The 15,687-nt window shown below is 43.4% G+C and overlaps 1 protein-coding gene across 14 annotated transcripts in view; it reads right to left on the reverse strand.

Annotated features, from left to right (window-relative positions):
- The window catches only part of RAPGEF2 (Rap guanine nucleotide exchange factor 2), a 269,177-nt gene that overhangs the window by 147,783 nt on the left and 105,707 nt on the right, over positions 1-15,687 (reverse strand). For 13 of the 14 annotated variants that reach the window (XM_070769172.1, XM_070769165.1, XM_070769166.1 and 10 more), the window contains exon 4: positions 12,582-12,665. In XM_070769172.1, the coding sequence (XP_070625273.1) occupies positions 12,582-12,665 (84 nt within the window). The other variant, XM_070769179.1, reaches the window with a different exon arrangement.

Genomic DNA, 15,687 nt, shown 5'->3' on the forward strand with positions numbered 1-15,687 from the left:
GCAAAGGTCCTAGATGACAGGCCCCCTGACTGAAGACTTTAAGCATGGGAGGCGCTAGAACATCAACTCTACATACACATACGTCAGAACGCTTCCCTTGAAGACTACTTACTGTATTAGGACACCACCAACGCTGGTATTCCAAGGACCACAGAAGCCTGACTTTTATGCACAGCTCACCTGTGCAGTTGTAGTTATAGCAACCGAATTCCCAACTTGACCCAGCCACGAGCTCCCTCTCCAGAGAACCACACTGCTCTGTGCATCGGGTATCACACTGGAGCAGGGTCAAAACAATGCTAAATCAATGCTAGCTTTCCAGGATGAAGATGCTGCGTCCTACAGCAGAGAGTACAGCCAATTCCCAAAGGGGGAATGTTTTAGTATATCCCATTGTAGTTTTTAACATATTTCACTCTACCTTTAGACATCTACCTTATTTCAAATTTAACACAGGATATATTTACATCAAGCACAACTAAACTCTGCCTTCAATAGCATTAACTCTAGTCTAACCAAGTTCACATTTGCTTCAAGATGTATTTGCTTTATTTGGAATTCTTTCCCAGCTTCCTTAAAAATCTTTAACATATATGTTTACCTTCTGTGTGTGTCCTGGGAATACGTGAACCCGAGTCACCCTCAAGTAGCACAGGCAGGACTTACAGATGATGTAAGGGCTGAGAAGGGAGGCACAGGGCTGAGGAACAGAGGATCTGATAGAGAAAGCTAACAGGGAGAGAGTGAGGGAAACTAACAGGGGCTGCTGGTTTCCTGCTCTAATCTTTCTCCGTAGAAGGATGAAAAGTCAAAGTGAAAGTCGCTCAGTTATGTCTGACTCTTTGTGACCCCATGGACTTCTCTGTCCATGGGATTCTACAGGCAAGAATACTGGAGTGGGTTGCCATTCCTTTCTCCATGGGATCTTCCCAACCCAGGGATCAAACGTGGGTATCCCCACTGCAGACAGATTCTTTACCCTCTGAGCCACCAGGGAAGTCTCTTAGAAGGATATTTGTATATTATTATTTTCAGGGACACAATGCATCTCAGAATAAGACAGATCTTAGGTTCCTGGGTGACTAGAAGTGGCCATATGACTCCACCTGGACAATGTGATGTGAAAGGAAACTTTGTTTCAAGGACAGAAGTTAACTTTTTGCTCATCTACTTTTCCCCTGCTTCTGGCTCCCACTGCAGATGTAATGGCTGGAGCTCAGCAGCCAGTCTGTGCCCTGAATGGATGTTGAATACAAGAAAGCTATGAGCCAAGAAGAAAGATGGGACCTGGGTCATTCTGGCTGGTGATCTTCAGGGTTCTCTCACAGGAGAGAAAAAAGTAACTCCTACTGCATTTATGTGACTGCTTTCTGTAATCTAAATTAATAACTTCACTGTAATTAATACAGAGAGCAAACAATATACAGTAAGATGCCACCTCCCCTTTCCCCTCTTTCACATCCCAAAAGGATCGTGTGCTGCCCTCAGCCCAGGCTCCCCAGATGCCTTCTTCCAACACGCTGCAGCCTCATTCCCTCCTGACTTTTCTATACTAACCTGACTTTCAATAAATTATAGCTTGTTACAAGTGATTTCTCAGGGATTATGTTCTTATAGTATTGTTAAGCTCTTTTTTTAAGTGATTTTTAAAAGGGCACAATAAAAATAGAATCCTGAACCAATACGATTCAATGAATATTTATTAAATGCATGCTCTGGGCTAGGCCCTGCAGCAGTAAAGATGAATATACACAGCAGAGGCCTTTAAAGACTTTCACAATTGAGAAAGCATGTGGTTTTCACAGTGGGTGAGGAGGCATGAGGGGCTGGAGGGGAGGCGGCAACAGTGAGGTGACCATCCCAGCAGAGAGCAGCAACCCAAGACCATCTCACTAAGGAGGCTGCGTGTTGCCTATTTGGCAGCTGAGTATCATTTAAGCTCATTATGCAAGGGATCAACAAGAAGAGTCTGGGCTTTTAAATGATGATATGGTTTCACTATGGAAGAGTCTTGAGAGCAAGTAGGGAGCTGCACAGAGCAGGTGACAATAAAGGCATTGCTGGTGGGGATGAAGGCAGGGGACCTGGCAAATGTGGTCACTGCTAACTCTAAGGTGTTATTAGCTAAAAGGTAAAGAAAAAAAAAAACAAAAAACTGTCAGAGGAGAAAAGAAAGGTCAGAGCTGAGACTCAAAGAAATTGCTCGAGTAGGTGATAAGCTGTTTATAAAGCCATTAATGACAGAAGCAGCATTCCAGATATTTTATCTCCAATCCCAGGGCCTGGACACCCTGCTCCCCTCGCCCCCCTGCCATGTGCAAGAGTAACAACGCACAGCAGCCCCTACACCCACCTGCCCCAAGCCTGCCCCCAAACACTTGCTGGGCTTGGGAGGGACACAAATGATCACATGTCAGTGACCACTGATATCAAGTGGGCACTCAACACTCCTTTTGTTTCACAACTTCTCTCTTGCCCAAACTCCTCAGCACCCACTGCGCTTCACAACCATACCTGGACCTTGACTCTGATCATGGGCCTATAAAAGGGTAAAGCGCTTTCACTCTTTCCAAAGCCAACACTTGCCCTGTCGTGGGCTTCACCCACTTCTGCTACAACCCCCCACCCTCCTGTATAAGCCCTCTTCGCTGGGTTACTCACGACATACAAACACACTCTGGCATCTGCTAAAGAGATACATCCCCCACGACCCCTCAACTCCAGCCAAAACACCACTTCCTCCCTCCTCCCTACAGTGGAATTTCTGGAAATGATAAAATTTCTCTTTCACCAGTGCTTATCTCCACAAGTAGCCCCACCGCTTCACTGAGATGTGCTTACTCAGTGATCCAGGTCACCTGTGACCTTCATGTTGTTAAATCCAAGGTCATTGTCCAGTCTCACCCTAGTGATGCTCCATGAAAAAGCAGACTAACAGACCACCCCTCTTCTCAAAATGCCGTTATCCCTTGGTGACACACAGCAAGATCTCCATGTGTCAGCTCCGTGGTCCAGGCAGGCATTTGGAGGCTGAGTTACATTTGTAGGGTGGCTAAGACAGAAGATGCATATGAACAACTGCAGGGGAGCCACTCAGGACAGAGGTCAGCATAGAACGGCCCATCCATACTAATTAAGCATCTCAGAGAGACATAACCAGCAGCCTGGGGTGATGGTTGATTCTGGAAGTTAGCTCCAGGCACTATGCTCATCACATCTGAGCACCATTATGGTCAACAGGTTCACGTATGCTGAAGCCTGGCTTGGAGAATTTTGAGCATTTCTTTACTAGCGTGTGAGATGAGTGCATCTGTGTTGTAGTTTGAGCATTCTTTGGCATTGCCTTTCTTTGGGATTGGAATGAAAACTGACCTTTTCCAGTCCTGTGGCCACTGCTGAGTTTTCCAAATTTGCTGGCATATTGAGTGCAGCACTTTTACAGCATCATCTTTCAGGATTTGAAATAACTCAACTGGAATTCTATCACCTCCACTAGCTTTGTTTGTAGTGATGCTTTCTAAGGCCCGCTTAACTTCACATTCCAGGATGTCTGGCTCTAGGTCAGTGATCACACCATCGTGATTATCTTGGTTGTGAAGATCTTTTTTGTACACTTCTTCTGTGTATTCTTGACACCTCTTCTTAATTGCCAACATCCACTGGATCATCGAAAAAGCAAGAGAGTTCCAGAAAAACATATATTTCTGCTTTATTGACTATGCCAAAGCCTTTGACTGTGTGGATCACAATCAACTGTGGACAATTCTGAAAGAGATGGGAATACCAGACCACCTGACTCTTGAGAAACCTATAGCAGCTCAGGAAGCAACAGTTAGAACCGGACATGGAACAACAGACTGGTTACAAATAGGAAAAGGAGTACCTCAAGGCTGTATATTGTCACCCTGCTTATTGAACTCCTATGCAGCGTACATCATGAGAAACGCTGGACTGGAAGAAGCAGAAGCTGGAATCAAGATTTCCAGGAGAAATATCAATAACCTCAGATATGCAGATGACACTGCCCTTATGGCAGAAAGTGAAGAGGAACTAAAAAGGCTCTTGATGAAAGTGAAAGAGGAGAGTGAAAAAGTTGGCTTAAAACTCAACATTCAGAAAATGAAGGATCATGGCATCTGGTCCCATCACTTCATGGGAAATAGACGAGGAAACAGTAGAAACAGTGTCAGACTTTATTTTTTTTGGCTCCAAAATCACTGCAGATGGTGATTGGAGCCATGAAATTAAAAGATGCTTACTCCTTGGAAGGAAAGTTATGACCAACCTAGATAGCATATTCAAAAGCAGAGACATGACTTGGCTAACAAAGGTCCATCTAGTCAAGGCTATGGTTTTTCCAGTAGTCACGTATGGATGTGAGAGTTGGACTGTGAAGAAAGCTGAGTGCCAAAGAATTGATGCTTTCGAACTGTGGTGTTGAAGAAGACTCTTGAGAGTCCCTTGGACTGCAAGGAGATCCAATCAGTCCATTCTAAAGATCATCGGTCCTGGGTGTTCTTTGGAAGGAACGATGCTAAAGCTGAAACTCCAGTACTTTGGCCACCTCATGCGAAGAGTTGACTCATTGGAAAAGACTCTGATGCTGGGAGGGATTGGGGGCAGGAGGAGAAGGGGACGACAGAGGATGAGATGGCTGGATGGCATCACCGACTCGATGGATGTGAGTTTGAGTGAACTCTGGGAGTTGGTGATGGACAGGGAGGCCTGGCATGCTGCAATTCACGGGGTCACAAAGAGTCGGACATGACTGAGCGACTGAACTGAACTGATGGTCAACAGGTATGTCAATTTTTTCACTGCTGCTGGGCTGGATGTGGGAGAAATAATTGTAGAAGATGGAGGGAAAACAGTCAAGTCCCAGAGGACCGGCTGACACTCATACACACACACACATGTGTACACTCACGTGTGTACACACACACACACCTTTATGCCTATAGGTGTGTATTTTAATCCAATTATATCCAGTTATACATATGTTTATATGTACAGATCACATGAAAGCAAACAGAAGTACATTTCTATGACTCCCTGCCTAACCAACTATTTCATTAACTGGCCAAATACAGGTCCCAATCACCTGCTCCTGAAGGTGATAAAAGAGCATGATAATTGAGTACACAAACAATGCTTGAAATAAGCAGTTCTTATAACTTAATTAAAAGACTCTTGCTCCTTGGAAGGAAAGCTATGACAAACCTAGACAGCATATTAAAAAGCAGAGACATCACTTTGCCAACAAAGGTCCAGACAGTCAAAACTATGGTTTTTCCAGTAGTCATGTACAGATGTGAGAGTTGGACCATAAAAGAAAGCTGAGTGCCAAAGAATTCAGGCTTTCGAATTGTGGTACTGCAGAAGACTCTTGAGAGTTCCTTGGACAGCAAGGAGATCAAATCAGTCAATCCTAAAGGAAATCAGTCCTGAATATTCATTGGAAGGACTGATGCTGAAGTTGAAGCTCCAATACTTTGGCCACCTGATGTGAAGAGCCTGGAAAAGACCCTGATGCTGGCAAAAGAAGAAGTGGGCAGCAGAGGATGAGATGGTTAAATGGTATCACTGACTCAGTGGACATGAGTTTGAGCAACCACTGGGAGAGAGTGGAGTGTTAGTTAGAAAAGACCACACAACAGCAACAACATAACTTATTAGCCCTTCTAACTCTGTTGTTACCTACTCACTTTAGGTCACCTCAAAGTCTTATGGTTTCTCTTGGAAGGGAGCAAAGAAGGGAGAAAGAAGGAAGGGATGATGTTTTCTTTTAAAGAAATGCAAGAAACTTCTAATAGTACTGGCTATAAAGAAAACTTTTGAGAAGCTTATGTATCACCTCATTTAATCCTGTTATACGTTACTGGTATCTCCACACGTGAGAAGGTATATAAGATCAGTACATTATTTTTAAAACTCAATGTGGCAGTTTAAGATGATTCATGGTTTTCTTTTGTTTTTCTATTTTCCCATCCCTCCTTTCATAACCTTCTGGGCTTCATCTGTGCTGCTACTGTTGGGATGTTGCCAGTGCTAGGGGTAAACCTCACCTGTGATGAACAATTTCCAGCGCTCTGCCTCTCACTGCCCTTCACACCTTTCAGATACAGTTCATGCCCAGTAAAGGTGCCCTTCCATGACACAATTCACCAGGCACTTATTTTTAAAATGCCAGCCTCCATCTCCAATATGGCATCACATGACAAAACAAATCTGTGCCCTTTCTGGAATATGACGTTCTAATCCTATGCAGCCCTTTACGTGGAATAAGGAATATTTAACCGTACCTTAAGTCCCTACTGCACAGACACAGAATCATTCTTCCATTGTTTCACCCCCTTTCACTACTGAAAACAACCAGCGAGTTCTCAAAGCGATCAATTAACTTATCACATACACTGGCAAGCAGAAGGGAGGCCCGCAATTTTTAATATCCAGAAGTCATTGTTTGTCACAGGAATCAAAATGAGAATAGTTATTTCAGCCTCTCAGAACTGATTAGTTAAATGTCTTGTTTCCCCACTTATCCTCATTAGAGCTGCCAGATCGAATTTAAAATGTGATTATTGAAAGCACCCTAGCATAATTTTAATTTTTACATTGTGGGTGTATCTGGTATCAATGGAAGGGAAGTGCTAACGGTATGTGGACACGGCCACCGAGGTGCAAACCAACGCTGTACTTCCTCTTCAGCCCCTGCCAATGTCACCTGAGACCTAACCAACCAGCGGCCCTGGGCTGCCAGCCAAGGGATGCAGGCTTGTAAACTGGGCTCCCATCACCGCTACTGTCATCAATGCTTGGCAACTCACTACTCTATGCCTGGAGGTGCACTTCTACTCCAGAAAAACGATCCTGTTCGCATGGCCCCGTTGGACCTACTGCCCAGGCTTGGACTCTCCTTCACTCGTGTTCCTGAGCTGTCATTCATGCTCTTTTCTGCATCCAGATCTCCTCTCCAACCACTGCCCGACAGTCTAAACCATTAACCCCATTCCAAATTCCCTCCCTTAGGACTTCCCTAGTGGTCTAGTGGCTAAGAGGCCTAGCCCCCAATGCAGAGGGCCCAGGGTCGATCCCTGGTTGGGGAACTAGATCCCACAAGCTGGAATTAAGACTAGGGCACAACCAAATAAATAACTTTTTTTTTTTTTTTTTTAAGATAAAATTCACTTCCTCAAGAGCCACACTTAACTACCATCTACATACATTAAAATACTCCTGTCTCTGAGAGGATTTTGCCTTTGGTGTGGCCTTAGCTAAACTGATTCACACTATACCATTTAACGATCCTATACCATTTAATGCAGTTCTTTCACACTGCACATAGGACTGCCTCATCTCCCCAGGCAGGTATTCAACTGCCTGCCCGCAGGGTGGAGACCACCGTGCTTCCGTGTAGATGCCAGAACGCAGAGACCAAATGGTAGGGCTTAAGGCAAGTTTCAACTAACATTGGAAATAACACAGAAATAGGCCTCAAAATTGGAACTCTACCAAACCCACTTCAGAATAAGAGAGAAAAACCCACAAATACGAAAAGCGTCAGTAAACCAATCCCAAATTTTGATGGCATTTCAATGTTTAGCCATTCCCACCGACAGCGCTTTCCAGTTACTGATCTGACTTCTTATGCCACATGCAGAGCACAGGCTGCTTCACCTACCACGTCTGCCACCAAACAAAATCTGGTCCCCAGACCCTAAGACCCATGCGTGAGAAGCCTTCGCCCTTCTGTGTAGCCTCTGTCCCCAACCTTTTTTGGCGCCCAGCTTTCATTATGAACTTTCCCTTGTCATCACTCAAGTTCCAAGGCTCACAGCTAGTCTGGGCTTCTTTTCCTTCAGCCTGACATCTGGTTCTTCGTTGATACAGAAGGGTAGAGACTGCTGACTGACTGCTCTAAGTATTAAAAATAGAGAAAGTTTTTAACTGTCAGAGCAATAAAAATATTATCTGTTTACAATTAAATATGGTATGCAAGATCATTTCTATGGAAAGGCCCTTCCTTGAAGGCCTTTATGATTAAATTTACTCAAAAAATCAGATCCAGTGTTTTATTTGGCTGCATGAGGTTTTAGATGCGGCATGTGGGATCTAGTTCCCTGACCAGGGATTGAACCCAGGTCCCCTGCCTCGGGAGCATGCAGTCTTAACCACAGTACCACCAGAGAAGTCCCTAGATTCAATATTTTAGTAGGAGTGTTTTTTATTTTCTTTTTGCCCCAAGATTATGACCGACATAAATTCAAGAAGAATCTGTATAACAGTAGAGCTTCATGTCTGTAACATCTAGTGTACTGTTTTGTTTTTTTTTTTTTACTTTTGTTTTTTTTACAAATAGGTGTAAAAATGATTTTTATATTAGTAGAAAAAGAGTCCAATCCTATGAGTTAACACAAAACCTAGGTAAGGGAATTCCCTGGTGGTTCAACAGTTGGGACTTCAAGCTCTCAACGCCAAGTGCCAGCATTCAATTCCTGGTCAGGGAGCAAAGATCCTAAGATCCCACAAGTTGTGTAGTGTGGTCAAACAAAAACCTAGGTAAACTATGTCCTTCTCTATAAACAATCCAAATCACGTTGAAAGTTTAGAAACAGTCTGGGCCTATCTTTAATACCTAAAATTATCAGCCTTTCAAAGAAGTCAGCAACTGAAAAATAATATTAACCCAAGTTACTTTTCTATGACTTTACTATAAATAGGCTTTGGTATTTGTAAAGTGGGGCAGTTTTAGAAGTAAGAAAATTTAAGAATATAGCAATTCCTATTACAGTTCCTTAAATACATGGATTTGGAGCACATTAGGGCAATGAACATTATTAATATTGTCCTGCCCATTAAGTACAAAAAACCAAATGTTCCTTTAAAAACTATTTTTACAACTGCACCTTCAGCTGAGATAACTTTCATCCACTGCTTACCAGCCCCACTGTAGCTACAAATGATGCCTCTGAAAACCTTAAGGGGAAAAACTCCTTCCTCAAGACACTTCACTACCCCTTGCCTGTCACTGTCTAAATATACCAATCCAGCTACAATGATGGCAGATGTAAACAGCAGGGCAAAGCCTGGACCACTTAGTGACCACAGCTGCTCTGCTTATAGGCTTAGAAAAATACACACAGTCTATACCATTTCCATTCATCTATGCAAGTGTCCACTCCGGCCTTTTCCTAAATGAGAGTGAGAACAATCCCTGCTGTACTCCTGCCTTACTTTGCTCACCCTCCTTCTGATCATACAAAAACACTAAATTTATTTTAAATAAAACAAAAACAACGATATGTTGTACATTGCTTCGAGAACCCAAACTGTACTCCAAATAAGAGTTTAGCTTTATATGTAACATTACTAAGTGATACGACAGCCACTGTGCAAATATCCATGTTTCAAAACTTGGTAAATATCTAATAGGTTTACAACAAAACTCATAAAACAACATCTCATTACTGACATGGCTTACAGTGCGGCAGAGTGGGCATGTTGTCACTGACAGCCACAAAGGAATTCGTGAGCTCCACAAATGTTAAACATCTCAAGGAACAATACTCATGCTTGAACAACCAAAATAAAGAACAATCCTCATCTGTCTAAAAAGAAAACAAAAATAAAAAATAAACACATAAAATGATGGCCTAAATGTCAACTGAGGAATCCAATAAAGCTCATGAAATCTGGAAGCCAAACGGCAGATTTTCTTCATGGACACCACCCTACCCACTGGGCAGTATCAATGCAATTTCAGGAGAATTATTTAAAAATATGACAATGTTGTTCAAAGTGTTTGGATACAGAACTAGCTGTTTAGGGTGAATCACTTTCAAAATGAGTTGAAACTTTCAAGAGAATGGTCAGGTTACTGATAACCAATTTCCAGGCTAATGTGAGAAAAACATGGTAAACAGAGAGAGTCACCCATGAATTGGACGTTTTATAAAACCAGACTGCTCCTAACACCTAGTCCACAGGATGCTCTGGCCAAACCTCAGTGTTTGCTGGACAGGGAAGCGCCTATGACTCACTGTCAACCTTTAAGGCAGGACCAGCGGAGGGCCCTTCAGGACTGTTCCTAAGGCAACATCCCCAGAGGAAACAAACAAGTTGGACGCAGCAAAGGCCACCAGGTGCAACATGAAGAAACAACCTATAAATAGCTCTGGCTTGTCACTCAGTTGGAAACACCATCCCTCCTCATCCCATTACAGCCCTGACTCGCCAGCATCTGACAGCCAAAGAGTAACTTGTGTCATCTTTGAAAATAATTAGAAATGGGAGCCAATGTGTTCATGGAATAGGTCTGAACTGCAAGTCCTCTTTCTTGTAGAACAGCAGTTTTCAGAACATTCGGTTCCCTTTTCACAAGTTACAACAAGCTGTCACTTGAAGCTGACGATGGCTGGCAATCAAGAAAGACAGCCATGGGGTTCCTCTGCCATGCTGGGAACTCAGTCTATAGATTTCAATCATAAAACAGACCTGGTATCACAATGATGAAGTTGCTAACCTCGGTTCTCTCTAAGATGCATAAACTTCAAAGCACATTCATTATAGCATTATTTATAATAAAAGGTATCAAAAACTTACCCTTTACAATTATTAACCAAATTGTGGGAAGTTCAAATAACTGAACATTAAACAGACATCAAAATGCATAATGAGTAAGCCTTTATAAAGAGTTTCTGACATTATGAGCCAAGCACATACATACTCTTTAATTGAAATTAGCAAGACCTTAAATTGTTTATTAAGTATGTTCTTAAGTATGTAGAACACATACATGTAAGGCTAAGTGGGAAAAGACTAGAATATTAAAGGATCACTATCTTGGATGAGACTTCAGGTAATATTTTCCTTCTCTTTGATCATTTATACGGTAATTACCATTATTTTTTACATTAAAATTACATTTCATTTTTAATATATAACAATGCTTAAATATTTTTTGCCTCTACTCACTTCCAAGTTCAGAAATAGAGTCAGAGCCCCCAGAAAGGGAGCAGATAGTAGGTCATATGTTTGAAGGAAAGAGAAGAGTATTCTAGTCAATTCTCTATCTCTTTGGGAAACAGAATCCCAGGGATGACAGGGCTCTCTCACAGGGTCACACCAGGCCTCCCAGGCAGAATTCCAGGATGGACGACCACCCCCCAGCCTACACTGCCATTTAAATCAGTTATGAAATGCAGGTAACAACCACACCTACCTCAAGGGACAGTTATGAAGTTAAATGATTTATATATAAAGCTTTCCATATGACGCCTGGCAAAAAAAAGCACTACTGACAAAGCCTGGTTCTCGCATCACTGCAGTACCACTACAACTATGACTTCTGTTACGATCAAGGCCCCATCAGCACCCTCAACGTCCCACAACTGGGATCAATTACACTGTGAGAACAACAAACAAACAGGCAACAGTGCTTCCTTCCCTCATGGGCCATTCTCCCAGGAGAGTAACGCTGGCCACCAAGAGGGCGGGGAGGCTGGAGGCTGGGGGATGCTCCCATTGGAGGCGGTGCCTCTGGCCCTCCTTTCTGCCACCCCGACACATCCCCACACCTCTGTACCTCCCCCAGCCAATAAAAACTTCCTCTCCCTATCTTGCACACTCTTTCTTAGAAAAATGTGTAAAATACCTTCTTCACATGCCCCTCATCCATTCAGAATGATTTATCAAGAACATATCATAGTATGTTTTATAAGAGAGTTAGGTTATAGAAGGTGGAGCTTGGAGGGGCACCGATTGCTACCCTTTAATAAATTTAAATAAAGTATGTGTTCAGTCATTTTAAATAAAGATAGTTAAGATTTTAAAATCTTTAGACAAAATTAAAATATTTAATTGTAAAAAATATACAATCAGGCGGAAAAAAACAACTCCTGAAACTCAGTGGTCCCAGGAGGCCTCAGGAACCCACCCACAGGCAATTGCATTTGTGGCTGGGGAGCCCTGACCCTCTCTGGCTACAGATGATTGGAACCAGGTAACAGCTGTCCCCAGCCCACCCCCCAGATTGTGGCCTGAAGATCAGAAGAAAAGACACAGACACAACCATCAAACGGTACGGATGTCAGTGACACAGGTCACAAATCAACAGTCAGTACCTGGGAGCCAAAGCCACAGCGAGAGCCTGGGAGAGGGGAAGGGTCCCAGAGATGAGACCACAGGGGCCTGGGGGCAGCCCCAGCCAGCTGGGTTTCTCATCCCACATGGGCCCATGGAACCTCCTCGGCCTCTCGTTAGATGTGCAGGAGACTCCCTGTTACAGAGGCAGTCTTCAGTCCCTCTGAACAAACATGACCTCAACTAGCCTGCCAGGTTCACGGAGCATATCACAGATGTGTTCTTCACCCTTGCCCTTCGTTACAGAAGTTGGAACAGTGTGTACAACACAGAAGAGTCCTTTCTTAAGATTTACATACCAGCACCCCAAGGTACTGCCCTACTTTGTGTCAGTCAGTAGGACAGGAAATTAAAGCAGAGAGGAATTCTGCAAAAATACTCATTCTGCAAAAGGATTTCAAGCTCTATGGATCATCTACTCCAGAACATCTATAGAATACCTGCTTCGTGGAAGAAACATGGATTCCTTGATGAACACGGAACCGGAGAGAAGGATGTACCAGCAGGTCCCAATATCATCAGGACTGAAAAGAAAAGACAGTAACATCAGATGATTATCTCCAACAAACAGAAATAAAAATAAAAACACACAGAGCACACTGTACCCATGTTAATCTCAGAATCCTGAAGAACAATGAAATATCATAAAACATGTACCGAAAATACCAGTCTTCAACACTGGAATAATTTTTTAAAATGATTTTTCACAGCCAAATAACCTAAAGATATCTATCAGTATATTTAAACCTACAGCATGTGCCATTTTCATTCCAAGTTTTATTTTTTAGTTTAATTTTTTGAGCTGAAAATATTTTATTTTGTTTCATAAAAAGAAAAATACAAAGAGGTAAAGAGTAGAACTGAGTTTTCCCAGCCATCTCCCCCAAGCCCCTATATTTCTCTACCACAGTTGTGAGCATCATTTAGAACTTCCTTATACACACAAGGATGGACAAACACTCATTTCCTCCACCCTCTTTTCTTTATACAGAAAAGAGGGCATATGCTACGCTGTTCCTTCCTATGTGCTGACGCAGAGGTCTTTTCATCAGAAGACAGCTCTCTTATTAGACGTGGCTTATCTGACTTAAGCAAGTCCCTGCGTGTGTGCTAAGTTGCTTCATTCTCATCTCACTCTGTGATCTCATGGACTGTAGTCCACCAGGCTCCTCTGTCCATGGGTTTCTCCAGGCAAGAATACTGGAGTGGGTTGCCCATACCCTCCTCCAGGGGATCTTCCTGACCCAGGGATCAAACCCAAGTCTCCTGTATCTCCTGCATTGCAGGGGGATTCCTTATTTATGACCACCAGGGAGCCACACAAGCCCCTACTGGCCATCATTTCAGTGGTTTCTAATGTAGGCAATCATTGAAAAATAAAATGAAAACTGTAATGAATGATCTTGTACCTACAGGAGTAAATGTGATTAGTAACTAGATGTGCAGCTGCTGAGTCAAAGGGCACAGACAGTATAACTCTGATAAATATCGGGTGGTTATTGAGTAACTCCGGAGAAGGCAGTGGCAACCCATTCCAGTGCTCTTGCCTGGAAAATCCCATGGGCGGAGGAGCCTGGTAGGCTGCCGTCCATGGGGTCGTGAAGAGTAGGTCACGACTGAGCAACTTCACTTTCACTTTTCACTTTTCACTTTCATGCATTGGAGAAGGAAATGGCAACCCACTCCAGTGTTCTTGCCTGGAAAATCCCAGGGACAGGGGAGCGTGGTGGGTAGCCATCTATGGGGTCGCACAGAGTCAGACACGACTGAAGTGATAGCAACAGCAGCACTGAGTAACTCAGGAGCCTACCACCTCCCTAAGGCCATGCTAGTGGAGTCTATTTATGTAATAAATATTTAACAAATTTTCAATGAGGGCTGTTCTAGGTGCCTAGGGGACTTCAGGAAACAACAGCAACAAAGATCCCTGTCCTCCTGGGGCTTATATTTTGGTTGGACAATACACACAAAAATAAATACACTTAACTTCCCTGGCTATTCAGTGCTTAAGAGTCCGTACTTCCAAGGCAGGGGGCGTGGGTTTGATCCCTGGTCAGGGAACTATTAATAAGAACCCACATACCATGTGGTATGGCCAAAAAGCTAAAAAATAAATAAAAGAAGAAATAAACAATAAATATAATAAATTAGTAAATTATAAATCCATGCTCTGAGGAATAAGTTAGTGTAAGGCAAGGAAAATAGGAGTGGGTTGTGATAATTTTAAATGCTCAATGAGCAGAGCACAATGGTCTCATTGAAAAGAGCACATCTGAGCAAAGGGGATGAGGGGCCAGTAGCTCCCAGATGGTGAGGCTTGTCAGCCAAGGGCACGGAGGTTGTGTAGAGGCCTCTCGCCGGGCAGCCTGGCAGGGCGGAGGGGGTGCGGAGAGGCGAGGGGTGAGGGCATTCCATCCCTGAACCTGGTTGTTTATCACACTTTGGGGGTTTTGCCAATCTGCTCAACAAAAACTGTATCTCGGTTCACTTTTACTTTTCCTCTCATTAGCACCTTTCTTCTTATGTTCACGAGCCCTACGCACTCCTTCTTCTGTGAAATCATAACTTTCAGCCAATGCTCTACAAGCCGTGGGACTTCTTCTTATCTGGAAGCACTTTATTAAAACTATCAGTTTGAAGACATGAGCTGTGACAACCTTCTCCCCAGGTTGCTGCTTCAGCTTTGACTTCGTTTAGTGTGCTTTTTGCCATGTGCTGAGTTCTTTGTATTTTAAAGAGCCAAGTTTATCAAATTTATTTGTCAGGATAGAGTTCAGCTTACTATGAAAACAGAAAGCCAAACACAGCAGTGGCTGAAGCGCAGAGAAAGTTCATTTCTTTCACATGTACAGTAACAAGCGGTGTTGGAACCAGGCTCTTCCTGCTGTGTGGCTCGGTCACCCCAGCCCGTGGCCCCCATCTCAGACTCTAGGGGGCCGCTCCAAACCTCCGCACCGTGAGCACATTCCAACCACTGGAAGGAGGTACACACCCACCCATCTTTCCCGAGAGGACGGCATGGAACCTGCATCCTGGCAAACCACACTTGAACAGTCTGCAGCAACCTCTGCCAAATCTTCTGCTATTTTGGCAAACAGATTCTAAAGTTTGTAAAGGACACCAAGACCTCTCAGGTGGCTCTAGTGGTAAAGAACCTGCCTGCCAATGCAGGAGACATAAGACTGCGCGTTCGATCCCGGGTCAGGAAGATCCTGGAGAAGGGAATGCTAACCCACTCCAGTATTCTTGCTTGGGGAATCCCAAGGACAAAGGAGCCTAGATGGCTACAGTCCATGGGGCTGCAAAAGAGTCAGACGTGAATGAAGCAACTTAGCATACAGGCACGCACACAAGTGCTATTTACAATTCTGAATAAGCTACTTAAAACACTAATTAACATCACCTAATCGTTTTCATTGCTATCTGCTTCTAACTCAAATCAACAATTCACTGTTTCCCCCTAAGTCCATACTCTGTTTTACAACTGCTCAGTCCTCAATAGCAAAGCCTCAAGAAAACATGAAGGAAAATTACTATCAAGTTTAG

Source organism: Bos indicus, chromosome 17, assembly GCF_029378745.1.
Source record: "Bos indicus isolate NIAB-ARS_2022 breed Sahiwal x Tharparkar chromosome 17, NIAB-ARS_B.indTharparkar_mat_pri_1.0, whole genome shotgun sequence".
NCBI lineage: Eukaryota > Metazoa > Chordata > Mammalia > Artiodactyla > Bovidae > Bos > Bos indicus.